Source organism: Bos grunniens, chromosome 8, assembly GCF_055505025.1.
Source record: "Bos grunniens cultivar Pamir isolate PY7600 chromosome 8, Bosgru_T2T1.0, whole genome shotgun sequence".
Classification (NCBI taxonomy): domain Eukaryota; kingdom Metazoa; phylum Chordata; class Mammalia; order Artiodactyla; family Bovidae; genus Bos; species Bos grunniens.
In genome coordinates this window covers 36,452,370-36,479,518 of record NC_141172.1, presented here as the reverse complement: position 1 = coordinate 36,479,518, position 27,149 = coordinate 36,452,370, and the positions used below count along the sequence as shown (strand labels likewise).

Below are 27,149 nucleotides of genomic sequence, written 5' to 3'. Positions count from 1 at the left end.
ATAAGGCAGGTAAAGTAAATGTCTACACATGGACATCACCAGATGGTCAACACTGAAATCAGATTGATTATATTCTTTGCAGCCAAAGATGGAGAAGCTCTATACAGTCAGCAAAAACAAGACCGGGAGCTGACTGTGGCTCAGATCATGAACTCCTTATTGCCAAATTCAGACGTAGATTGAAGAAAGTAGGGAAAACCACTAGACCATTCAGGTATGACCTAAATTAAATCCCTTATGATTATACAGTGAAAGTGAGAAATAGATTTAAGGGACTAGATTGGATAGATAGAGTGCCTGAAGAACTATGGAATGAGGTTCGTGACATTGTACAGGAGACAGGGATCAAGACCATCCCCATGGAAAAGAAATACAAAAAAGCAAAATGGCTGTCTGGGGAGGCCTTACAAATAGCTGTGAAAAGAAGAGAAGCCAAAAGCAAAGGAGAAAAGGAAAGATATAAACATCTGAATGCAGAGTTCCAAAGAATAGCAAGAAGAGATAAGAAAGCCTTCTTCAGCGATCAATGCAAAGAAATAGAGAAAAACAACAGAATGGGAAAGACTAGAGATCTCTTCAAGAAAATTAGAGATACCAAGGGAACAGTTCATGCAAAGATGGGCACAATAAAGGACAGAAATGGTATGGACCTAACAGAAGCAGAAGATATTAAGAAGAGGTGGCAAGAATACACAGAAGAACTATACAAAAAAGGTCTTCACGATCCAGATAATCACGATGTTGTGATCACTCACCTAGAGCCAGACATCGTGGAATGTGAAGTCAAGTAGACCTTAGAAAGCATCGCTACAAACAAAGCTAGTGGAGGTGATGGAATTCCAGTTGAACTATGTCAAATCCTGAAAGATGATGCTGTGAAAGTGCTGCACTCAATACGCCAGCAAATTTGGACCACTCAGCAGTGGCCACAGGACTGGAAAAGGTCCGTTTTCATTCCAGTCCCCCAAGAAAGGCAATGCCAAAGAATGCTCAAACTACCGTACAATTGCTAGTAAAGTAAAATCATCTCACACGCTAGTAAAGTAATGCTCAAAATTCTCCAAGCTAGGCTTCAGCAATACGTGAACCATGAACTTCCAGATGTTCAAGCTGATTTTAGAAAACGCAGAGGAACCAGAGATCAAATTGCCAACATCTGCTGGATCATGGAAAAAGGAAGAGAGTTCCAGAAAAACACCTATTTCTGCTTTATTGACTATGCCAAAGCCTTTGACTGTGTGGATCACAATAAACTGTGGAAAATTCTGAAAGAGATGGGAATACCAGGCCACCTGATCTGCCTCTTGAAAAACCCGTATGCAGGTCAGGAAGCAACAGTTAGAATTGGACATGGAACAACAGACTGGTTCCAAATAGGAAAAGCAGTTCGTCAAGGCTGTATATTGTCACCCTGCTTATTTAAATTCTATGCAGAGTACATCATGAGAAACGCTGGGCTGGAAGAAGCACAAGCTAGAATCAAGATTGCCGGGACAAATATCAATAACCTCAGATATGCAGATGACACCACCCTTATGGCAGAAAGTGAAGAGGAACTCAAAAGCCTCTTGATGACAGTGAAAGAGGAGAGTGAAAAAGTTGGCTTAAAGCTCAACATTCAGAAAACTAAGATCATGGCATCTGGTCCCATCACTTCATTGGAAATAGATGGGGAAACAGTGGAAACAGTGTCAGACTTTATTTTTTGGGGCTCCAAAATCACTGCAGATGGTGATTGCAGCCATGAAATTAAAAGATGCTTACTCCTTGGAAGGAAAGTTATGACCAACCTAGATAGCATATTCAAAAGCAGAGACATTACTTTGCCAACTAAGGTCCATCTAGTCAAGGTATGGTTTTTCCTGTGGTCATGTATGGATGTGAGAGTTGGACTGTGAAGAAAGCTGAGTGCCATAGAATTGATGCTTTTGAACTGTGGTGTTGGAGAAGACTCTTGAGAGTCCCTTGGACTGCAAGGAGATCCAACCAGTCCATCCTAAAGGAGATCAGTCCTGGGTGTTCATTGGAAGGACTGATGCTGAGGTTGAAACGCCAATACTTTGGCCATTTCATGCGAAAAGTTGACTTATTGGAAAAGACTCTGATGCTGGGAGGGATTGAGGGCAGGAGGAGAAGGGGACGACAGAGGATGAGATGGCTGGATGGCATCACTGACTCAATGGACGTGAGTTTGAGTGAACTCTGGGAGTTGGTGATGGACACTGAGGCCTGGCGTGCTGTAATTCATGAGGTCACAGAGTCAGACACGACTGAGCAACTGAACTGAACTGAACGTACATGGTTTCTGGCATGTTTTTTGAAACGAATTAGGACACCACTGAGTGACCTCACTTTCATGCATTGGAGAAGGAAATGGCAATCCACTCCACTGTTCTTGCCTGGAGAATCCCATGGACGGGGAAGCCTTGTGAGCTGCCGTCTATGGGTTCGCACAGAGTCGGACACGACTGAAGCGACTTAGCAGCAGCAGTAGCAGGCCTTTAATATAGTCTCCCTTCTTCTAATAGAAGACTTTTCATTTTTGGTAACCAATTCAATGACTTACTATCCTGATGGAACTATCACTTCCTACTTCCTAATTCAGTTCTTTCACTGCAATTGAAGATGTTCAATACTTAATACAATCAGTATATTTGGTCGGTGCCAACCTTTGTGTATATCAGACATTGTACAGATTCTTAAGAAAACTCGAGCTGCTTTTCAGCAATGGTTAACCTATTTAATTTTAGACTGACCAATTTTCTTTTCTGACAGTAAGGTATTATTTAAACAAAGAAAAGAAACGTTAAAAATTGATGTGTCTGATATTGTCTTCTACCTAGCTATTAACATAGGCATAGGCTGCTCTTGGAGGAGAAGCAAGGAAGGCTTCCTGGAGGAAATGATATTTTGGCAGAAACCTGAATAATCAGTTCAGTTCAGTAGCTCAGTCGTGTCCGACTCTTTGCAACCCCACGAATCGCAGCACACCAGGCCTCCCTATCCATCACCAACTCCCAGAGTTCACTCAAACTCACGTCCATTGAGTCATTGATGCCATCCAGCCATCTCATCCTCTGTCGTCCCCTTCTCCTCTTGCCCTCAATCCTTCCCAGCATCAGAGTCTTTTCCAGTGAGTCAACGTTTCGCATGAAGTGGCCAAAGTACTGACGTTTCAGCTTTAGCATCATTCTTTCCAAAGAACACCCAGGACTGCTCTCCTTTATGATGGACTGGTTGGATCTCCTTGCAGTTCAAAGGACTCTCAAGAGTCTTCTCCAACACCACAGTTCAAAAGCATCAATTCTTTGGCACTCAGCTTTCTTCACAGTCCAACTCTCACATCCATACATGACCACAGGAAAAACCATAGCCTTGACTAGATGGACCTTAGTTGGCAAAGTAATGTCTCTGCTTTTGAATATGCTATCTAGGTTGGTCATAACTTTCCTTCCAAGGAGTAAGCATCTTTTAATTTCATGGCTGCAGTCACCATCTGCAGTGATTTTGGAGCCCCCCAAAATAAAGTCTGACACTGTTTCCACTGTTTCCCCATCTATTTCCCATGAAGTGATGGCACCAGATGCCATGATCTTAGTTTTCTGAATGTTGAGCTTTAAGCCAACTTTTTCACTCTCCTCTTTCACTGTCATCAAGAGGCTTTTTAGTTCTTCTTCACTTTCTGCCATAAGGGTGGTGTCATCTGCATATCTGAGGTTATTGATATTTATCCCGGCAGTCTTAATTCCAACTTGTGCTTCTTCCAGCCCAGTGTTTCTCATGATGTACTCTGCATAGAAATTAAATAAGCAGGGTGACAATATACAGCCTTGACGTACTCCTTTTCCTATTTGGAGGCAGTCTGTTGTTCCATGTGCAGTTCTAACTGTTGCTTCCTGACCTGCATACGGGTTTCTCAAGAGGCAGGTCAGGTGGTCTGGTATTCCCATCTCTTTCAGAATTTTCCACAGTTTATTGTGATCCACACAGTCAAAGGCTTTGGCATAGTCAATAAAGCAGAAATAGGTGTTTTTCTGGAACTCTCTTCCTTTTTCCATGATCCAGCAGATGTTGGCAATTTGATCTCTGGTTCCTCTGCGTTTTCTAAAATCAGCTTGAACATCTGGAAGTTCATGGTTCATGTATTGCTGAAGCCTGACTTAGAGAATTTTGAACATTCCTTTAGTATGTGAGATGAGTGCAGTTGTGCAGTAGTTTGAGCATTCTTTGGCATTGCCTGTCTTGGGAGATTGGAATGAAAACAGACCTTTTCCAGTCCTGTGGCCACTGCTGAGTGGTCCAAATTTGCTGGCGTATTGAGTGCAGCACTTTCACAGCATCATCTTCCAGAATTTTAAATAGCTCAACTGGAATTCCATCACATCTGCTAGCTGAAAAATAAATAGTAGTAAAGAAAGTGGAAGTGAAAGTCACTCAGTCGTGTCCAACTCCTTGCAACCCCATGGAGTATAGTCCATGGAATTCTCTAGGCCAGAATACTGGAGTGAGTAGCCTTTCCCTTCTGAAGGGGATCTCCCCAACTGAGGGATCGAACCCAGATCTCCTGCACTGCAAGCATATTCTTTCCCAGCTGAACAACAAGGGAAGCCGAAGAATACTGGAATGGGTAACCTATCCCTTCTCCAGCGGATCTTGCCAACCCAGGAATTGAACCTGGGTTTCCTGCATTGCAAGTGGATTTTTTAAGAACTGAGGTATCAGGGAAGCCCTAGTTCAAATTAATTTACAAATGAATGACTTGAAAGGTTGACATCTTTGTGTTTCTACCAGACTAGCTTGTTTGACCTATGTGAGGAATATTGAGTCCAAAAAAGAAAAATGGTATAACTGGATATGATTTTATTCTTTCCTACTTATTTTTTTCAAATTAAGTAAATTAAAAAGAAACCATGTTATCATATAATATCATGTAGATCAAAGTAGCTTTACTTGACCACAGATTTTTTTTTTGGCCTTTACTAAGAAATATGATTTCTACTGAAGCAAATCATGGCAAAAATAACTCCATGGCAAATCAGTGTTTTTTAACTCTATGTTAAGTCTCTGAAGCCTGAAGTTTTCTTTCCTTAGTACTCTCACCAGTATGTGAACACAGTCTTAGCAGTTTTGTGACGCTTTGATGATTTTCAGGATTTTCGCTCTGCCTATTTTGCCGTATTTTCTAATTTATTTAACAAATTCTCATGGAGGGTGCTCTGTCTATTGGGTGTCATTATAAAGAGTCACCTAAGAAATTTCTGCCAGCACTCACTGAGCTAACAGTTTAGTGAGGACAGCAGAAGAAATTCAACAAATAGTTAACAAGAGTTACAAGAGGAAAGTAAATGAGCAGGGGATTAGGAGACCCCTTCTTGAGGAATCAGCATTTATACTGAAATGTCAAGGATGTGTTCATTTTAGAGGGAAACTCAAGGAAGGTGGGATTTACAGAGTTCAGTTGATTCAATCTCAGATGAGAGGAAGATTGTACCTTCTAGCCTGAGCTAGAATGGCTGGTTGATGCCATTGGTGGGAAGCTGAAGGATTATAGGCTTGGGAAGAAGACATGAGTTCAGTCTTGCACGTATGTTTGAGATTCCTGTGGACTGTCAGACATGACAGAAGTTAAATGTTTGCGTCAGTGATCTTCAGGGAATCAAGGTAGTGCATCAGATGCCCAGCAAACAGGTATGGAGAGAGGAATAAATAGGCCCTACTACAGAAATTACAGTGTTTAAGGAGCTCGAAAAAGATGCCTGTAAAAGAAAGCTAAGAATCAGCTTGAGATGGAGGACAATGAGGAGACTGTCTGGTCATAGAAACCACAGGAAGAAGCTGTTTTGGGCACAATCAATTATGTTGAATGCTGCCAAGAAATTAGGCAAACCAAGGACTTTGAATTGTCCATTAGATTTTGTGAGAGGGAGGTATCAAAAGAACAAGTTTCATGTTGTGGCAGGTGAGAGTCTTCTCAACTCCACTTAACTTCTTGAGTCTACAGGTTCCACTTTACAGGATGGTCTTCCTGTTGTAGTCATGTGCTGCAGCACATGTGCCTGTTCCTGATCCTAATCAGGTGTATGGAGCAGCCTCCACGCTGCTGTGCTATTTTTAACTCTGCCAACTCATCCCTTTAGGCTTCTTCTCACTACTAGTTTCATTAATCAGACAACTAATTCTCTCAGTGTCTGTACTCCTCACAGTCTGCAACTCTCCCTTCCCACATTCCCACTTCATACTCACATCTTTTTATATTGAATGAAAGTATCTGACCTTGTGTTTTATTTTCATTCTGTCTCTAGAAAGTATGTTAAATTACTGGAAAAATACTGAAAGTCAAAAACATTTTATGAAATAGTTACTGAATAATTTGGATGTTATTGAATAATTCAAATTATTCCATTTTTCATTTTCAGTATTTTGAGTGTGAAATTTTCCTTTTGTTGTGTGTTTCATCAAAACCAGTTCTTTGAAAGGCCCCTGGAATATGGCTTTACACTAAAGAATGTTCTCTATCAAGTTCTTGAGCTGGGTTTGTGATGAATTCAAATGGATGTCCACAGGGCAGCTAATATGGACCTTTTGCTACTGTGAACCTTTAATAATCACCAGGGAAAACTTCAAATCAGTGTGTAGAGACTTCCCAGACAAATAAAACCATTGAAAATTTCTTGTATTTTCTTTCTTTTATTTTTTTGCTCCCTATTAAGCGTTCTATAGATATGTTGATCCTCCTCAGTAGTTTTGGTGTTATTCTCACAAAAATAAATGCTGCAGAGTTTGACACCCCATTATTATTAGATAAGTTAGAGGGATCTAATCTTCACAGGCTTGGGCAAAGCTGTCAAAATCATTTAAAGGAGATCACTTGGGAGAATAGATAAAGAAATTTTATATAGACAGCTTGAAGGAAAAAAAAAAAAAACCCACCAAATAACCTGTAACTATTGAAAAAAAGATACTAGTGCAGTAAACTGGGAGTACAAGCTTGAGGTTGAAAATAAAAACGTTGCTTAGATATTTAGTTAAAAATTCTAGGTCAACAGAAGTCATTGCATTACTTTTTGGCCATGTTTTCTTATGGAGTTTTTCATAAAATTGTAATGAGAAGTGATAAGTATATCTTTATTATGTAAAGGGAGTCATCTTGGAGTAAAAAGTATATGCCAATCTAAGACACATAAAAATGCCAAAAATAGAGGGCTTTCCCTGGTAGCTCAGTGGTAAAGAATCCACCTCCCATTTCAGATGACATGGGTTCAATAGCTGGTCCAGGAAGATCCCACATGACACAGAGCAATTAAGCCCATGTGCCACGACTGTTGAGCCCGTGTGCTAGAGCCCGGTAGCTGCAACTGCTGAGCCCATATGCAGTAACCACTGAAGCCAGCATGCCCTAGACCCGTGTTCCACCACAAGAGAAGCCACAGCCATGAGAAGCCCACGCACCACAACTAGAGAGTCGCTCTAGCTCGCCGCAATAAAGACACAGCGCAGCCAAAAATAAATAAGTGCAGTTATTTTTTAAAAGTGCCAAAAATGTAAAGTCAGTGTGGGGAAGATAAAGGAATACATTTTATGGCACTGTTTTCTATTTTTCTGGAAAGCCTGCATTTATCAGAATAATTTTTCCAACAATATTTGCCCACAGAAAGACCCAAGTGATACTTTTGTGAAGAGTGTTCTTATAAAGAACTTCCTGCTTATCTCTATATTAGAACAAAGCCTGCCACTACTCTGTGTTTTAGCCATCCTGTATTCAGGAATGGATTCCTAGAACTCAAGGGAGTCGTATGTGTGTGCCCTGTTGTAGAATTCTGGTACCTACCTCTCCACACACCAGTTTCTGAGTCACAGGTCCCCCCAGCAATGGCGTTCTTGATGCTAGAATAATGACAGTTCCCTCCAGGAGATACACACACCCAGAACACTTTTGGTTGTCTCTCACCTTCCCATCTCTCTTTTTCCTCTCCCTTCTTGAACTGTTAAGAGATAGTCCTTCATGAAGTTCCTGATAGTTTTAATTTAAAATAAAAAAATAGACTGTATGGGGATATTTAGATAAATAGTGCTGACTTTTATTACATGACTCTAATAATTATGTGACATTTGTTTCTGCCCTAGGAGTGCTGTCTCTGCAATTTGAGAGGGGGTGCTCTTAAGGAAACTAAGAACAATAAGTAAGTAGTGCGTTAATTGTGCGGAATTTCATCATTTCCTTCTCCTCTGTTGAGTGTTGAACTTCTGGGTTTACAGTGTGCTTTGCTTCTCATTGTTGTACACATGCGTTCCACAGCTTTGTTTTTATTAATAAGTTAAAATGTTTGATCTTTTTAAAAATAATTTTTAATCGGAGGATAGTTGCTTTACAATGTTGTATTGGTTTCTGCCATAAAACAGCATAAGTCAACCGTAAGTATCCCTGTGTCCCCTTCTCCTTGAACATCTCTCCCACGCTGTTCCACAGCTCTTGCTGTTCAGGTGCAAGGTGGAGATTTTGTACGTTTCCAGAAGCCATTACTGACAGCACATTTCTGCTGGGTGAAGGTGTTCTCAGTCTGCTTCTGTTCTGTCTTTGACATCATAAGGAGTAATCCCTCTTTCACTAACAGAGCTTGAAGACAGCCTGTATTCTCGTGCCATTGGAATTCTTGTTTTTAATTTGATGAATGCTGCTGTTGTCATAAAAGCAGAATATGCCTGAAAACAATGAAATCTGTTATCTTCAGATAAATAAAATCAATTATAATCATAGTGTTAGAACAAAACCATTTACTTTTAACACCAGTAAATTAACAAGAAAGTGTATATTCTTAAATAGAAACACAGGGAGAAAAGATTGATTTTACAGTTTAAAGGGGACAGTTGGAAAATATGAAGAGACTCATAAGTGAACAAAAAAGATGGGTAATGTTTCTATGGCAGCAGCTGAAATGTATTTTTGCATGAATTTTATCTTTATGACCCAATTTAATCATTTAAGATGGGGCCAAAGCAAATTATAGTTTCCTATAAATTAGAGACTTGTAGAAATAATTTAGGTATAGGTTGTATTATGGCACTTGGGAGCCACATCCAGCCCCAAGATATGTTTTATTTGACTGCCACCATTTTATGAATTTAATTCAGATTTTAAAAGTTGAGAGTTATATAAAAATCCAGATTTTCATCTTTACTTGGTAAATGATTGTGCATCTTTATATGACAATAATCAGTTAGGATGAGAACCTGGCCTAAAGAGAGTAGACATTCTCTAGGTTACCATGATTTACCAGTATATGTTTATTTGGTTTCATCCTGCCTGGCCCTATGGACACTGGAGTTGAGACTCCTGGAGTAATATAATGTAATGTCATGTAATCATGTGCATGTACACATGTTTCTGATTGATTATAAGGGAGAATAAAGGCATTTATCATTTCTGTGTTGGTAAAGTTTAGTCTAAGAGACTGTGTGTTTGCTCAATTTTAGATGTTCATCTCTTAGTCTTAGTTAATGTGATTGACACTGTGCTGAAAACTATTGACTGGTTCTGGGACTGTTACATGAATGGTGCAGACCGCCAGTTCCTGTAAAGATGGAGGCGATAAGGACTTCTCTTACTTCCCTTGGACTAGGACAAAAAGAAGTAATGTTTGCTATAAATTATAACATTTATTTAGATATGAAAGAGTACCCTGTTCGGGTTGATACTTATTCTCTCTCCTGGTGGTCTTTAAAGGCAGGATGGAGTCTTACGTTATTTGAGTGAAATAACATGCTTTGACTTAAAAATAAGTTGACAAATTTGATAATTCTTTCAAAATCTCTTTAAACCTCGAGTCTTTATGTTTGTTTGAGGCGTAAGACTTATGAGAAACTTAATAGTGTTAATGAGGACGTTGTCATTTTTCTGGAGTGATTCAGAATTTGAAAGGAGATGCACAAGGTTTTTGAGTAACCTCCAGGAGTTGGTGATGGACAGGGAAGCCTGGCATGCTGCAGTCCATGGGGTTGCAGAGTCGGACATGACTGAGCAACTGAACTGAACTGAACTGAGCACAAGGGTTTTAGTAGGAAACAGGAAACAAGTTAAATTTCATTTCCCCTTATCTCTTGGTTCCTTTGATTATAGTAGGATTGCAATAAGAAACAATTTAATTAAAGACTTAATCTGTATTAATTCTTCTAGAGAATTTTTGCTATTCTGGTTTGCTTCATGACATCAAAATTATAAAAAGATTATATGGTATACTCATTTCATTTTCATACCTTTTATTAATTGAACTAATCTTTTGCCACATATTAATTATCTTAAGTATATTAAACACCTATGTAATGCAGTGTCAAGTGAAATAGCAGACATGCATCTCAGTATTTTACAGTCATATGTAGAAACATATAAATACAATGATAGTATACTTTGGTCTTCACCTAGTTCTTCCTGTCACTGTGGTGGGCAGGTGTGGCACTGAGTCTGTCCAGGTATCATCCAATAGCTTTGAAATTCAGAGAGTCTGTTTGTGATGGACATAGGTGCTCTGGGCTTGCTTTCTCATCTGTGTGTTTCCCATGCATGTGAATTGTCACCTCCTGGTGGAAGTACAGGCCGTGTTAAGTTTAGGGAACATTTGTTTACATTTCTGTCTCGTTTCCTGTAGGTGGGCCCATGTCATGTGCGCCGTTGCAGTCCCAGAAGTCCGGTTTACTAATGTCCCAGAAAGGACACAGATAGATGTAGGCAGAATACCTTTACAGAGGTTAAAATTGGTGAGTGCCAATACTTTTTTTTTTTCCTCATAAATTAGTGTTAATTTCAAGTTCTCAATATTTCTATTCATGCACATACTTTTTTCTTAGCTTCATTGAATTATTCTACATTTTTTATACTTTTAGCCTAAATTACATACCTGTACGTATTCTTTTTCTGTTGTATTGTAAGTATGCATATAGCTTTCTACAAATTATGTCTTCAGTAAGGCAAAGGAATACTGCATTTCATGAATTAATGTGACTTTTCAATCTCAAGGTTATCAGTAAAGTTTGTTAGTAACTGACCCAAATTATCCAAATATCTTTGTTTGAATTGCTTAGTCTTTCTGTCTGTTGCCTGTCTTTGGTTGGCCTTGACTTAGAAAAACGAGTCTAACTTGATTTCATCATCTCTTCACCGAGAAGAGACTTGCAGAGAAACTTTGATCATTCCCGAGGGATTTTCTCACCAACAGATTAAGTTCATTTAAATTGCCCAACTCTCTGGCTGGTTATCTTCTCATTGTTTCTCTTTGTTAGATTGTTTTGTTTTTTTTTTTTTTTTTCCTTTTTTCATGAAAAGGGAGGCCTTTTTTGTCCTCAACACTGAAGTTATCTTGGAGTTCTGTTAAATTGTGAGTCAACAGATTACTAGTTCAGGCTCTTAATATTTCACATTTAATGAGAATTTTTCCTACAGGTAAATTGCATGACTTTAAAATACTGAAGCATGTCTTACAAGTGTACTTAATACCCTACAATTTGTTTAGTCCTTGTTATTTCTAACTTGGGGTCTTTCCACTATTTCCGACACTGAGCTGTAACTCTTTAACCTGAGTGTTTCTTTCTTTGTTATTAGTAGTCTCTCCCCCACTGGGTAGCAGGGTGTTTTGTCTCTGGACTTCTGTTTCAGGAACTTAGATTCTGTCTTTCAGTGAACCCTGTTATTTTCCACTATAGCTCCGTTAAGAATTTCACATAGCTAGAAAATATGTGGCCCTTTCTACACCCGATGATTGCTGTTGGCAGATATGAGATCATCTGCCAACATGATCAGAGTGTGGTATGGAAGTTTTGAGAATGAGATGGAAATAACTGGGGCATTTAAATGGCCCTTCAAAGTTCATGGTGACTATCAGAAGAGAGTAAGGTTGTTCAGCTCATGAACTTCCAAGGGAAAATGTTTGCAACCTTATATCTTGATCACCAGTTTAAAAAGTAAGAGAGAGAGGCAGAAGTAGTGTCTTCTGTGACTGTGCTGACTGCTGTATTTCTGCTTGATTTCAAGAAATCTCATATGTAGCCTTAATTTTGTCCTCTCTTATAAGTGCAGTTTGAGTGTAAAAATTTTAACACCCCAAAGGTTGGAAAATTGGTACAGAAAAAAGAAAAAATACAATAAATCCTATATCACATTATATTTTATGTACAAACTGCTTTTCATCTACTGCTTTTTAGTTATATAAACTTGTTTTCATTATTCAATTGATACATATTCTATCTGTGGATATTGTTTGGGTCTTTAGGATAGAATGCATTAGTTTTGTCCATTAAAAATTATAAAAAATATCTTTCATTGGAGGAAAACAACCTACCAATAAGAAAGAAAGAAACAAAAAAATTGCCAGAATTAGGATTGTAAGGCAGGTTATAAAGAAAAACGTTGAGTTCATTACATACTACAAAACGTAATGCTTAGTGTGACAAATACTAACAAATGTCTTACATTTTAATTTTTTTCTGATTTACAAGTAATATGTATTTGTAGAAATTCCAACACTACATTTAACACCCACCTTTGGGTCTCTTTCCTAAAAGATGGTTTCTGTTATCACATTAATGCCCCTTGGAATAAGTGGTCACTGCTCTTGATGCTTCGCTTTAAGGACCTGTGTACCGGCTACTCTTGTCTACAGATTGTCCCTAGTGATCTGTTGTCACCAATACCAGTCTCAGAGGGGTTTTAATGGAACAACAGGGAGGGCCAGCATGGATCATTTCAGTGCCAGCCAAGAAACTGTATCTAGAAATCTGAAATCTGATGATGGCCTCCAAAAATGGCAAAGGTTGCCACCTTGATTGTGTATGTTGCATATTCTTTTGAAGTTTCATTAATCAGTGTGCATCCAGCTAGAAGTAAGAGCAGTCATTTCATGTAGTATTCATCTCCGCTGGCCTGAGTCTAGATGGAATGTTTACTGTGTCTGCTTAGTGAATGTGTGTGTGTCTGCTAGCGTCAGTTTCGCTTTTTTTCTGGAGCTATAGCCAGCCCTTTTCTGGATGCTGGATTGTTCATCTGCTTTCTTATTCACACAGATGGGGGGTTGGGGATAGGAATTAGATGTTTGTGTCAGTGTATTTCGCCAAACAGTTATTACCTGACCTTACCAAATACTTGGTGTACATTTTTGAGTAAGAATTTGTTCCTTTCTTCCAGCATCTCACAGTCTAGACTGGGCGTTTTTGGCTTTGGCTCTGTTGACGTTTTAGGTCAGTTAATTGTTGTGGATGGCTGTCATGTGTATCATAGATCACAGCATCCCTGACCAAACAGGTGAAGCCAAAAGGTATAAACTTCTAGTTATAAGGTAAAGAAGCACTGTGGATGTAATGGACAACATCATGACTATAGCTGAGACTGCTGTGTATTGTGTAGGAAAGCTCCTAAGAGAATAAATCCTATGAGTTCTCATCACAGGAATAATTTTTTTCCCTTCTTAAATTTCTTTTTGTTGTTTCTATATGAGAAGATGGATGTTAGCTAGACATACTGTGGTATTCATTCACAATATATGTAAATCAAACCATCATGCAGTATGCCTTAAACTTATACAGTGATGTATGTCAGGTACTTCTCAACAAAACTAGAAAGAAAGTAAGCAATGCCAGATATATCTCACCCCCATATGAGAACCCCCTGGTCCACACACAGAGAAGACATACACACGATGAGAAAGTTTTTGTCATTTTCAGGAAGATAATATCTTTGTTTAAAGAAGTAAGTGGCAGTCTGGCAAAATAGAAGTTCTTAATTGCTTTTAAAAAGCATCCCTAGAGGTGTTTTTTTTTTTTTTTTTGGCTGATTGTTTAAATTTCTTATTTGTGAATAATGCAATAACATTTGGCAACAGATGTATATTTGCTACTGTACAATTATTGATTTTATGATCCAATTTAGTATCTTAACATTACCTGTTCTTATAGACAGAGAAGGAAATGGCAACCCACTCCAGTATTCTTGCCTAGGGAATTCCGTGGACAGAGGAGCCTGGTGGGCTGCTGTCCATAGAGTTGCCCAGAGTCGGACACAACTGGAGCAACTTAGCATGTGTGCATGCACTGGAGAAGGAAATGGCAACCCACTCCAGTATTCTTGCCTGGAGAATCCCAGGGACGAGGAGCCTGGTGGGCTTCTGTCTATGGGGTTACACAGAGTCGGACATGACTGAAATGACTTAGCAGCAGCAGCAGTTCTTATAGAAATTGAGCAACCTTGATTACTTTTTTCCCCCAAACTTTAAACTTTTTATTTTGAATTGGGTTATAGCCAGTTAACAATGTTGTGATTGTTATTGCTGTTCAGTCTCCAAGTTATGTCCAACTCTTTGTGACCCCATGGTCTGCAGCATGCCTGGCTTCCCTGTCCTTCACTATCTCCCAGAGTTTGCTCAAACTCATGTTCGTTGAGTCTTATCCTCTGTCACCATCTTATCCTCTGTCATCATCTTATCCTCTGTCACCCCTTAACATCTTGTCACCCTCCTCTTCTCCTACTTGCAATCTTTCCCAGAAACAAGGTCTTTTCCAATGTGTTGGCTCTTTGGAAATGAGTCATCCAGCCCAGCATTTCACATGATATACTCTGCATAGAAGTTAAATAAGCAGAGTAACAGTATACAACCTTGATGTACCCCTTTCCCAATTTTGAACAAGTTTGTTATTCCATGTTTGGTTCTAACTGTTGCTGCTTAATACAGGTTTCTCAGGAGACTGGTAAGATGGTCTGGTATTCCCATTTCTTTGTTTTCCACAGTTTTTTGTGATCTACACAGTCAAAGGCTTTAGTATAGTCAATGAAACAGAAATAGATGTTTTTCTGGAATTCCATTGCTTTTTCTACAATCCAGCAAATGTTGATAATTTAATCTCTGGTTCTTCTGCCTTTTCTAAATTTAGCTTGTACATCTGGTGTTTCTCAATTCATGTACTGTTGAAGCCTAGCTTGAAGGAGATTGAGCATTGCCTTGCTAGCATGTGAAATGAGAGCAATTGTACAGTAGTTTGAACACTCTTTGCCATTGCCTTTCTTTGGGATTGGAATGAAAACTGACTTTTTCCAGTCCTGTGGCCACTGCTGAATTTTCTAAATTTGCTGGCATATTGAGTGCAGAATTTTAACAGCATCATCTTTTACACTTTGAAATAGCTCAGCTGAAATTCCATCACCTCCACTAGCTTTGTTTGTAGTAATGTTTCCTAAGGCCCAGTTGACTTCACACTTCAGGATGTGTGGCTCTAGGTGGGTGACCATACCATCGTGGTTATCTGGGTCATTTCAGGTGAACAGTGAAGGGACTCAGCCATAAACATACATGTATCCATTCTCTCCCAAATCTCTCTTCCATCTAGACTAGCACATAACATTGAGCAGAGTCCCATGTGCTATGTATTAAGTCCTTGTTGGTCATCCATTTTAAATATAACAGAACAACCTTGATTACTAATCAAGTATCATAGATTAAAATTATGTGGTATGTGTGTGTATGTGCATATATATGGTAGGTACTGAATAAATATTCATGAAATGAATAAAAAGGCAGCAAAATTTTACTTACTCTTTATGCTTCTGACACAAAATTATTGTGGCTGAAGGATTTGATCAGACAGTATGAAATGACTTGTCCTTTATTTATTTTTTTTTTTAAAGGAAAAATCCTTTAAAAGTCATGGTGCTAAATTCATGCACATCTCTTCCACAAGCAGTTTTAAAACAAGGCACTGGTTACCTTATCTGCATCAATGGGTACATGTGATTAGGCAACAGAGCCTAGCAGTAATTTGGAGAGTCTCTGAATACGCATGGAACACTTTCCCTGTTGTCTGAGAGTTCTGATCTTGGAACCTCTGGTCAGCTGGGGATTGAAAACCTAGAGTGACCTGACTGAAGCAGAGGCAAGGGAAATCTGAGCCTCTCTCCAGTGCCCACTAGGTGGTGCTGCTGTTCCAATTTCTTACCCAGTTGCCGTTAAACCACCTCGTTGAGAAAGTGCCTAATCAGAGCCTGGCCCAATTTTAGAGGGGGGTGTGTAGGTGTGTCTGTGTATGTGTCTTTGTGTGTGGGGGGGAGAGACAGATAGACAGACAGAGATGTGATGCCTGATCGGGTGCTCTCACCCAAGGAGGGCTCTCGCTGACAGCAGGGCAGAAAAAGTGCTGCCTGCTGTGCATTCAAAGTGCTGAATTCCAGAGGGTGGTTTTTAGTTTTCAGGTTTTCATTTAGCCATATGAAAAGAGTTGCTCTTCCCTTGGGGCAAGTTAGTGTTTTTATATATCAGTAATAAGCAACACTAGTAAGGGCTAGTAACTGTAAGAGGCTTAAAGAACAGTTTATGGCAAGCGAGTTTAAAATGTCTTCTGAGGTATGAAAGCTATATATAAAAAATGCTTATTGTTAGTAGTAGTCTTTTTAGAATACAGAATATTGGAGTTTATGCAGAGCTATTTGAATATTTTGGTAATATTGTTGTTAGCCTTTTATTTATTCATAGATTCAACTTGTGGTTTTTGAAATACTCCTCTGTACAATTATTTGTGTAGGAAGATTCTTGTAGAGGATGTAAGAAAGGATTTGTTTGCTATAGCAGATTTTTCCTCTTATAATGACCATTAAAAAAAGGAGACAACGAATGGAACACAGCTCTTTCAGTGTTCTTCAGTGGATTATGTTGATCCTAAAATAGTGTGTGTTTTGTGAAGAACCTTTATCTCATCCAGCCACCTTGTTTGCTAATATCACAGGTGTGGCCTCTTTCAAGTCCCATAATTAAATGGATGGCACTGGAGTTATTTTCAAGACATTGTATTTTATTAATGTGGCTGTTAATTTAAATGCTTTAATAAAATTCATTATTATTTTTAAACAAAATACCACAAAAATATATTTGGCTACAGTGGTATTTATCCAATTAGTTTGTCCACCCCTCCCCCCTTTTCTTTCTTGAACAATATTTAACTTCTGTGTAGAATAATTGTCTAGGGGCTAATAAAGTAATGGCTACACCATCTTAAAAATGCTACAGTTGGCTTTCTGGAAACACCAGGTTATTAGGCAGAATCACCCCTTTAACAAGAGAGAAGTGGCCGAATGTTACCTGAATAGTCTGTGGGTCCAAGCCATGTTCAAAAGGGAGAACCATTTTCTCTGTCAACTTAAGCATTCTTCTCATTATTAACACAGGTTCTAGATTACTGAGCATTTTCTTATCTACTCATTTAGAATGGATTCCTTTGGTTCGGAATGACTTTCAGTTTGGGAAAAATTATCCTTGTGATGAGTCCTTTTGTTCCCAGCCCCCTTGCCTATGTCCTGCTGTACCTTCTCTGCTTATCCAGAGGATGTCAGAGCGTTGGCACCTGGTAGGGAAAAGAATGGAGCGGATGCCAGGAATGTCTCCTACTCCCCACTTGAGTGTGTGCTCAGGGTAGGCACTCTTGGGGTTGGTATGCCTGAGGACAAGAAGAAAAAATTGCTCCCACATGGTATAGATTTTAGAATTTACTCAGTCATTTCCTTTTCTTATTTCCTTCTGTCTTGTTTTCTCTACTAATATGATTGGTTGGCCACGGTCATAATTGAATTTCTGGTCATAATTAAATCTTTGAAAAATTGTGCAAAGAAGATGACAACAAAAAAGGAAGTAGGGAGATGTAAAACACAACTGAAGTTAGAATGTCTTTTTTAAAGAAATTTTCATAATAGAAAATATAGGGTAAAAATTATCAGGAACAATTAAGAACGGGAAATTAGAGTGGGCAATGCTTTTATAGTATGATCACACAGAAGACAGCAGCAGAGTCAGGAAACAGATCACCAATCTTAAATCTGATTATAAAATTTAAGGGAAGAACATTTAATAAAAGAGTAAATCAGCACAGAATTATTGTATTTGTTACATATTTAACTGTGAATGTCTATTATACACATCAATCACTTCTTGAAGATCAAATTAATTAAATATTCATTGAATTTATATAAATAAAACAACAAGGCAAGTTTGTGGGTTATAAGAAATCTTGGAAAATTGCAGCAGACCCCAAATGTAACAATTAGTTTTAAAATGGTTTTCCCTTTTGGAGAGAAAGTTCTCGAATAGAAGTCTTATGGCATTATTGAAATATTCAGTTGCATGTATCAAAGAAAATCTCATGTGCTGTCATTGCATAGAGAACTTGGTGGTATTTGTGCACCTTGCACCTTTCTCACAGCGGCATAGTGACTACCTCTGGTTTCTATGTCTGCAGACATTCCTATGGGTTTTGAAATTTTATTTCTGCAGCCAAATAGAGGGAGAAATGATTTTTGAAATAGCTGAAGTTACCCCCAGGCGTTTGATGACCTCCGACTTGTATTTGACAAGTGAACCAAGCACAGGCACAAGTGTTCTCCGAGTGAAGAACATTATTTTGAAAAGGAATTTATACTGCAGTGATGACGGAGCTCCAAACCTTTCAGTATCTGGCTGAGGCCAACTATTCTGCTTAGAAGCCTCTATACACTTTAAAATTTGTACCTGAAGGCAAATAATAGTGAACTTGAAAGCCAAAGATTATAGTTTTGAAAGGTACATCAATTCTGAAAATAGAGTAGTTTCACTGTGGTGTTCCATCTGAAGAGTTGAATCAAGGATGTAAAAAAAAAAAAAATACATTCAGCTTTCCTATTTCCTAAAGGAAGACACTTATTCTCTTGCTAACTGGCTTATATTATCAGATGCATCAAATACTAAAAATAGAATTACTGATGGGGTTTGCCTCTCATGCTGTAAGATCACTCTGAGTCCTTATTTAGTGAATGTTACAGCAGTGTGAGAAAGCAGCTTCACTTTCTTTCTAGAGGAAATCATAGTTGTATTCAACAGAGCCTCTGTTAGTGCAGTTCGGAGAATGCAAAGACATATTGATTATCTTTCATCACTTTAAAAGAAAAAAAATGTGTTGTAAAGGCAATCAGTAAAAGTCATTATGTTTCACATAAACTCATGTACTGATTTATTCACGTCTTCTGTTATTTTTAAAGATGAAGAGAAATTCTAAGAAGATAATAAACATTGACAGCGATGAGCAAGTTTATTGTTTAAAATGCAGTTGAGGAAAAATTTGGTTGTAATAGAGAATTACTGAAAGGGGAATAAGTGATACTACAAATGACCAAATTGTGGTGTGGTGTGTAGGGTCCTGTTATTTAATATGCTCAGTATAAAATTTATTACCTCATTAAGAACATTCTTCAGGATTTCAACATATGCATGTCTCCAACTTTGCAAGATTTTTAAATAAGTGTAGTGTAAAAAAAAAGTACATTAGTAGCTGTATAGTACTTAACTGTCAGAATGATTTGCTACAGGGACTAGATCCTATTGCAAGCTGTCAAATTTGTATATTGCTGTAATACCAAACCATAAAATCTTTTGAGTAAAATGGAAAATGTCAGATGGGCATGACTACAAATAATATACTTTCTGAAGGCTTTAGATGTCTATAGGAGAAAATGTGTAAATGCATGAAATGTTATCTTGTTACTATGGATTTTTCTTTATCTGCTGAAAGACAACTGTGAGGCAAAAGGAAATTGATTGGAGCCTTTAAATTTTTCAGTTTTGAACTCATTTTTTTCCTGAGGACTAATTTTAAAAACGTTATTAAACAGATGGGTAGAACTTCAGATAATTCATGATTAAAAAGTATTGTGAGAGAGTCATCTTATCATCTTATCTTTTGACTTACATTGCTGAATGTTCCATTTTTTCCCCTGATCTTGTCTGTGTGAGTAGTGATTACTGATGGATCTTTTAATTGGGTGAGTGAGTTGGGGTCAGGGTTCCAGCGATGGAATCACCCCTTTCACTCCAACATCAACTGAGTCAATGCCTACAAATGCTTGCCAAACCAAGGTAGCTGCCGGATGGCTTTAAACAACCCATAGGGTTTTGCTTGGTCAACAGTGATTAACAGAAGAGAGGTTTTAGATTTTGAAAGGTACAGTCATTATTGTTAAGCAATGGATCCATTATTATTTATTTTTCCACTGTTTTAGTATTAATTAATTATTCCTTCGGAAGGGGCTCTTAAAAATCAACGAAAAATTATAAAATGCTTTTTTATGTAAAGTGACAATCTTTTCACACTTGTCATTAATTTAATGTAAGTCAGTGTGATCTATTTTAGGCATTTTCCCACAATTTAGGGATGTCATTTTCTAAGACAAGCTCACAAATACAGGTACCAGCCCAGTTTGCATTTATTGATTTAAATATCAACAGTTCTGTGCATTTATCTGTATTGCCATTTGGATCATGCAATTCTCAGCCTCTGCTACATTGAGATTGAGCGTGTAGGCTCTGGGCTGAGATTGTTTTGAGTTCCACGTCCACCACCTAAGCAACCTTGGCCATACAATTTAACCTCTCGGAATCTTTTCTGTAAACCGGGTGGTTGTGAGAATGACATGAGATAGTGAAGGACCTGGCATGTTGCTACACTCAAAAGTTAGTCACTGCTTATGGTAGCTGATGCAACCCCTTGCTGTCTAAATCTCTGTGAACTGCCTTTAGCCAATCAGAGTCAGAGCAGATAAATATTTACAAGGAGAAAGTAGGTTCCTGGTGCGCTGTCATTTGTGTATTCATCTGTCCAGTAAATATCTCTTTAGGACTTGCTGTGGGGTTAGGTGATAAATGTACATCATTTCTGCTTTTATGGATATTACAGGATAATGGGAAGTTACTGAAAATTCAACAAGTGCTTACAAAGCAGCATGAAAAGTTCTTTTGTAGTAAAAGTCCAGAATGCAGTGAAGGACCTTACTGAATTTGGGGCACAAGGGTTGGCAGTCAGGAGGTGTGGAGAAACTTGCTGGAAGAAGCAGTGCCTCATAATGCCTTGTTTGAGCCCTGAAGGAGGAGAAGAGGTGCACTGAAGAAAAGGTCAGGAGAAGGAACAGGATATTCGGTACCCTGGAAGTGGGAGGGAACGTAAGGTCTAGGAAATGACATTTCAGCAGAGCCAGAGCGTGAGGTGTGAGGAGGGAAGGATGAGTCTTGAGGAGGGGAAGCCTCAGATGATGTAGCACTGTGCTGTCCAGTTTAGTAGCCTCTGGACACTGGCAGCTACTGGACACTTAGAACATGGCTAGTGTTACGGAAGAACTGAACTTTTAGATTGTGTTTAATTTAAAAGTTAAAAAATGAAAGCAGCATAAGCACATGAAATACAAGTGTAATTTTGGTAGGTCCACATTTTACATTTCAAACACCCTTGAAAATCTAGTGTCCAAATTGAGGTGTGTGTAAATACACAGCAGACTTCAAAGACTTAGTATGAAAAAAAAGAACGTGAAATATCTCATTAGTAATTATTTTTATATTGGTTATATGTTAAAATAATAATAGTTTGGATTTGTTAAGATCCGTTTGTTAGTTTATGTTAGTAAAATTAATTTCATCGGCCTTTTTATTGCAATTACATATACTTAATGTAACATGTGTCCCCTGGCAGCTCAGACAGGAAAGAGTTTGCCTCTAATGTGGGAGACCCGGGTTTGATCCCTGGGTCAGGAAGATGCCCTGAAGAAGGAGATGGCAACCCACTCCAGTATACTTGCCTAGAAAATCCCATGGATGGAGGAGCCTGACAGGCTACATACCATGGGGTCACGAAGAGTTGCACACGACTGAGTGACTTCACTTTGACTTTTCAACATAACTTCCCTTTTGGCTCAGATGGTAAAGAATCTGCCTGCTATGCAGGAAGCCCTGGTTTGATCCCTGGGTCAGGAAGATCCCCTGGAGAAGGGAATGGCAACTCACTCAAGTATTCTTGCCTGGAGAATTCCATGGACAGAAAGCCTGGCAGGCTACAGTCCATAGGGTTGCAAAGAGTTGGACACAACTGAGTGACTAATACTTTCACTTTTTCAACATAACACATATCATTTTAACTATTTTTAGGTGTATAGCTCTGTGGTACACATGGCATTAAGTATATTCACATTGTTGTACAACCACCATGCCCCGCTATCTCCAGAACATTTTCGTCTTCCCAAGCAGAAGCTCTGTACTCATTGAATAATAACCCCTCATTCTCCTCTTCCTCACCTGTTTTTTTTTTAAATAAATTGTCCATTTATTTAGTATGTATTATTTATCACCTACTGTAGTAAGCTGAATAATGTTCACCCAAAGATATTAGGTCTTAATCCCTGGAACATGTAAAATGTCACATCTTATTTGGAAAAGGGACTTTTACAGATGTGATTTAAGGATTTTAAGATGAGGTTATTTTGGGATTATCTGGGTGGGTCCAAAATGCCATCACACCTGTCCTTTAAGGAGAAGTAAAGGGAAATTACACACAGAAATAAGGCATGTGATAGAAGCAGAGTCTCACCTGTATTTTTGATGTGACTCCTAAAACATTAAATATTGTGTATCTGGCTCATATTTTATTCCTACTGGATTTTGTACATTTTTCTGAACACATTGAAGAACCTTTGATGCTGATTAAGAAGTGAAATAATAGATCATGTTTGTGTTTCAAATGGGTATTCTGCTTCTGGTGGGGAGAATGTGTTCGAGAGAGCAGGACTGGGGCCAGAGAGGCCAGTTTCAGTGATAATGTGAAAAATGATTTAAGTGTAAAGCTGAGATGGAGATGAATGAATTGATTGCAGGTGGGGTTGTCTTGGACTAGGTGCGGAGGAGGCTAGGGTTCTGGATAAGCAGCTGGGAGACTGGTCATGCTGTGCATAGGGCTTGTTCTTATCAGAAGGGCATGGGGTTGAGGAGGAAGTATGTTTGGGCATATTTGATTTGAAGTCTGTGTATTCCAACTAGGTTGAACACAGGAGAAACATATGTTAGAATTCTACTTCTCATGGGTATGTAAATATTTACCAGCTGCTCCTAGGTGTCACATGAAGCTCAGTAACTATTACTGGTTAGTAATTCAGAAACAGTGTCAATAACCTAAGATATGCAGATGACACCACCCTTACGGCAGAAAGTGAAGAGGAACTAAAGAGCCTTTTGATAAAAGTGAAAGAAGAGAGTGAAAAAGCAAGCTTAAAACTCAACATTCAAAAAACTAAGATCATGGCATCCAGTCTGATCACTTCATGGCAAATAGATGGGAATACAATGGAAAAAGGGACAGACTTTATTTTCTTGGGCTCCAAAATCACTGCAGATTGTGACTGCAGCCATGAAATTAAAAGACGCTTGCTCCTTGGAAGGAAAGGTATGACAAACCTAGACAGCGTATTAAAAAAGCAGAGACATTACTTTGCCAACAAAAGTCCATCTAGTTAAAGCTGTGGTTTTTCCAGTGGTCATGTATGGATGTGAGTGTTGGACCACAAAGAAAGCTGAGTGCCGAAGAACTGATGTTTTTGAGCTGTGATGTTGGAGAAGACTCTTAGGAGTCCCTTGGACTGTAAGGAGATCAAGCCAGTCAATCCTAAAGGAAATGAGTCCTGAATATTCATTGGAAGGACTGATGTTGAAGCTGAAGCTCCAATACTTTGGCCACCTGATTCGAAGAACTGACTCGTTGGAAAAGACCCTGATGCTGGGGAAGATTGAAGGTGGGAGGAGAAGGGGACGACAGAGGATGAGATAGGTGGATGGTATCACTGACTCAGTGGGCGTGAGTTTGAGCAGACTCTGGGAGTGGCGATGGATAGGGAAGCCTGGCATGCTGCAGTCCATGGGGTCGCAAAGAGTCGAACACGACTGAGCAACTGAACTGAACTGGCTGAGCAGCTGTGCTTTGTGTGGATGTGAATTCGATTTATGATAATATTGTATTTGCTTCTCTATACACTAAGTCCCCTACATACAAACAAGTTCTGTTCCAAGCAGACATTTGTAAATCCAGTATGTTTCTAAGTCTAACAAAGTTACCTTAGGTACCCAACTAACACAATCTGCTGGATAGTACTTTACTATAATAGGTTTATAATACTTTTCACACAAATAATAACGTACATAGAAAAACAAAAAAATGAAAAGATTTTTAATCTTACAGTACCTTGAAAAGTACACTAGTACAGTACAGCAGCCGGCCTATAGCATGCATGTTCACATCTTTGAAAGTTTGACACTTGATGGTTCATATGTAGAGGACTTACTGTACTCTTTCTGAAGTATAATAATCAGGTAACACAGTGTCAGCCTTGCAAGTTTCATTTATGTCTTCTCGCAGAGTGAAAGAAATGAAGAACATTGAAAATGGAAGAAAAACCTATAGAAATGAAAAAGTTTGATTTGAAAAAGGATGAGTATTCTCATGAAAGATAAATGTTTTCATAAAAGATAAATGTGTCTGCCAACCAGTAAAGACAGTGTGTATGGAGATTGCCAGGATGAGTGCCTACATGTGAAAGGGGATTTGCAGTAAGAGTCACAAGGGTTTGCACAGGCTCACAAGAAGGTATTCATTTCAGAATGGCTTTGAGTTTAATTTCAGTTTAATTTTAGTTTAAAAACATCTTTTCACTAATAGTTTTTTAGGATCAAATTTTAAATCATAGTTTTGTTTTGTTTTTTTTTCTGTTCAGAGTATAAAATACATTCCACCTTTCTTTAGGAGCAAAATATTTTACTTTCAGTAAATGGAAAACAGATAGCTTAATTATAGGAATCGTGCTTAAGTTTAATTAAAACTTGCAAGATTTTTTTTCTTACAGCCATCTGTTCATAATTGGTTTTTTAAAATTCATCAGTTTTAAACACTTAACGTTCTTTGGACAAAGCAAAAAAATATTGTGAAATCTTTTCACTAAATGGCAGATATTTCTCAGTAAAAGAATCATGACATCCTGGCAAAGGTATAATTTTAGTAGACTAATGAGCTTTCTGACCAGAGCCGACTGAGACTCGTCTGATTTTTACAATGATAAATTGACTGTGTCAAAATTCGCAATCTAGTCTGGTGAAATATTTTACTATGAAAGTTTAATTCTCATTTTTTATTTATGAAAGCAGTGGTAGTGTCACAGTAGCTTATAATATGCTGGCCGTTTGGTATGATTTATTTCAATGAGTGTCACTTGTTGATGTGTTTAATGATTGTTGACCCATATTTAATTCTAAAAACTCTTAAGTGGTGAGAAATGTAATAAGTCAGCCACTGTAGTTAAAAGAAAAAAATCACTATCCACAGATCTATTCAGTTGCCTTTCCCCAGCTTCAGTGATATCACAGCTTTATATTTGACAGCTGTTGATTTGGGGCACTGAATACTTAATAGCTTTCTTTACAGTTGTGGGAATCTACTTAGAATAGTTTGTACCACAAACATATACTTGAAATGTAATAAAATCATCTTTCATTACTTAATTTGGGGATTCCACCCTATTTTCATTTTAAAGGTTTTAAGGAAAATTGTGGAATAATGGGCATTTCTTTCATTTATCAGTCTTTTGATAAAAAACGCTTATTGAGGTGATCATAGTGTCTGGTGCTTGGTGACAGGTGGCGTGAGATGGACAGGGTCATCTGTCTCGTGAGGTTTGCATTCTGGAAGGATTTAGGTATATTGATAGATCTTCTGAGGGTGTCTTTTTTTTTTTTTTTTTTTGGTAGTTTCATAAAGCAGATGGAAAGGGCTAGGTTAACACATTCTTTTAAGGTATTTCTTTACAGAGAGGTGTAGTAAGTATTCCTGTCTCGTACGTCAGGATACTTACCTAGTGTAGATAATTTCTAACAAATAGGTAAAAATATCAAAAGAGATATATATTTTTAATATTATGATATTAGTTTGAGGTCATTTTAGAAACAATAAGTATCTTAAAAAATTTAAAACGGTGGTATATGTTAACATGAAGCTTCAAATTATTCATAGCTTATAACAAAGTGAAATACCTTATGAATTAGGAAACAGTCGTAGTAGTGAAACATTTTTAACAGTATGTACTGTTCAAAAGACCACAATGTCTTGTATTTTTTAAAAGGAGAATTAAAGTGTTAAGTTGTTGTTTTTACTTTGTTTATAGTACATAGTAAAAGACATAAACACTATTGCTGCAGAAATTTGCTTTAAAATTTCTCTAGGAAGAGGCCATCCAGAGAAAATTATCCTTTGCTATTTTCTTATGTCTATTAAAGTAATTTATAAGTATTTTTCAAATAATAATGTAACATTACAGAACATTTTTGTTGGCAGGTCAGCTTAGAACTGAGGAGGTGGGGAGATCAGTGGCCCAAATGTTTTTAGAAACAACAATCAAATTTAAATACTTCTAATTCTCAGGTACCATTTCTTTAAGAATCCCTTTTTATAATTAGAAAATGAAGAAGCCATTGACACAAAATCAGTCCTTTTCCGTGCAGACCCAGAAGCTAACATATGTGCATTTTTAGGCTTCTCATTTTGACAGGGGCAATCACCATATAATTTCAGAAATCCATTTATCTTAGTAATAGCCCTAGAACCATTGAGTCTCCCCTTCCTGTCTGTGACAGTATTACTGTCTCAGTGTTATTTGCCACACACTGATTTGGGGAGCCCTGCCCTGTAGCTGTGGCACCTAATACCACCATGGTGAACATTTTGCATAGATAAGACATGACAGCCTTTTAACCTAAGCTTGCTGTGCACGCAGAGGGTGACAGCCCACCTGCACCAGGGAAGGCAAACAAGCACGTGTGATGCGTTCATCTTAATCACATTCTATTTCTCTCGGAGACGTTCCAAGAAAATGACAGGCCAAGCTCAGAGTTCAGGTTATCAGCCTGAGACATGTGAAGCAGGGCATCTCCACAACAGATAAGGCTAACCTGTACTACTGAACTTTGACTTGTTGATTTAGTGTTAGAATTTTAATATATACATCCTATAAGGTTATTTTAGTTATAAAAGCAATGTCTTTTGGACTCTGTGGGAGAGGGAGAGGGCGGGAAGATTTGGGAGAATGGCATTGAAACATGTAAAATATCATGTAAGAAACGAGTTGCCAGTCCAGGTTCGATGCACGATACTGGATGCTTGGGGCTGGTGCATGGGACGACCCAGAGGGATGGTATGGGGAGGGTGGAGGGAGGAGGGTTCAGGATGGGGAACACATGTATACCTGTGGCGGATTCATTTTGATATTTGGCAAAACTAATACAATTATGTAAAGTTTAAAAATAAAATAA

The 27,149-nt window shown here is 38.2% G+C and overlaps 1 protein-coding gene across 11 annotated transcripts in view; it reads left to right on the top strand.

The window, feature by feature from the left end:
- Positions 1 to 27,149, top strand: part of KDM4C (lysine demethylase 4C) — a 411,074-nt gene that overhangs the window by 280,630 nt on the left and 103,295 nt on the right. For all 11 annotated transcript variants that reach the window (XM_086415154.1, XM_086415158.1, XM_086415157.1 and 8 more), the window contains 2 exons: positions 8,125 to 8,180; positions 10,641 to 10,749. In XM_086415154.1, the coding sequence (XP_086271280.1) occupies positions 8,125 to 8,180; positions 10,641 to 10,749 (165 nt within the window). The remainder of the gene's footprint in view (positions 1 to 8,124; positions 8,181 to 10,640; positions 10,750 to 27,149) is intronic.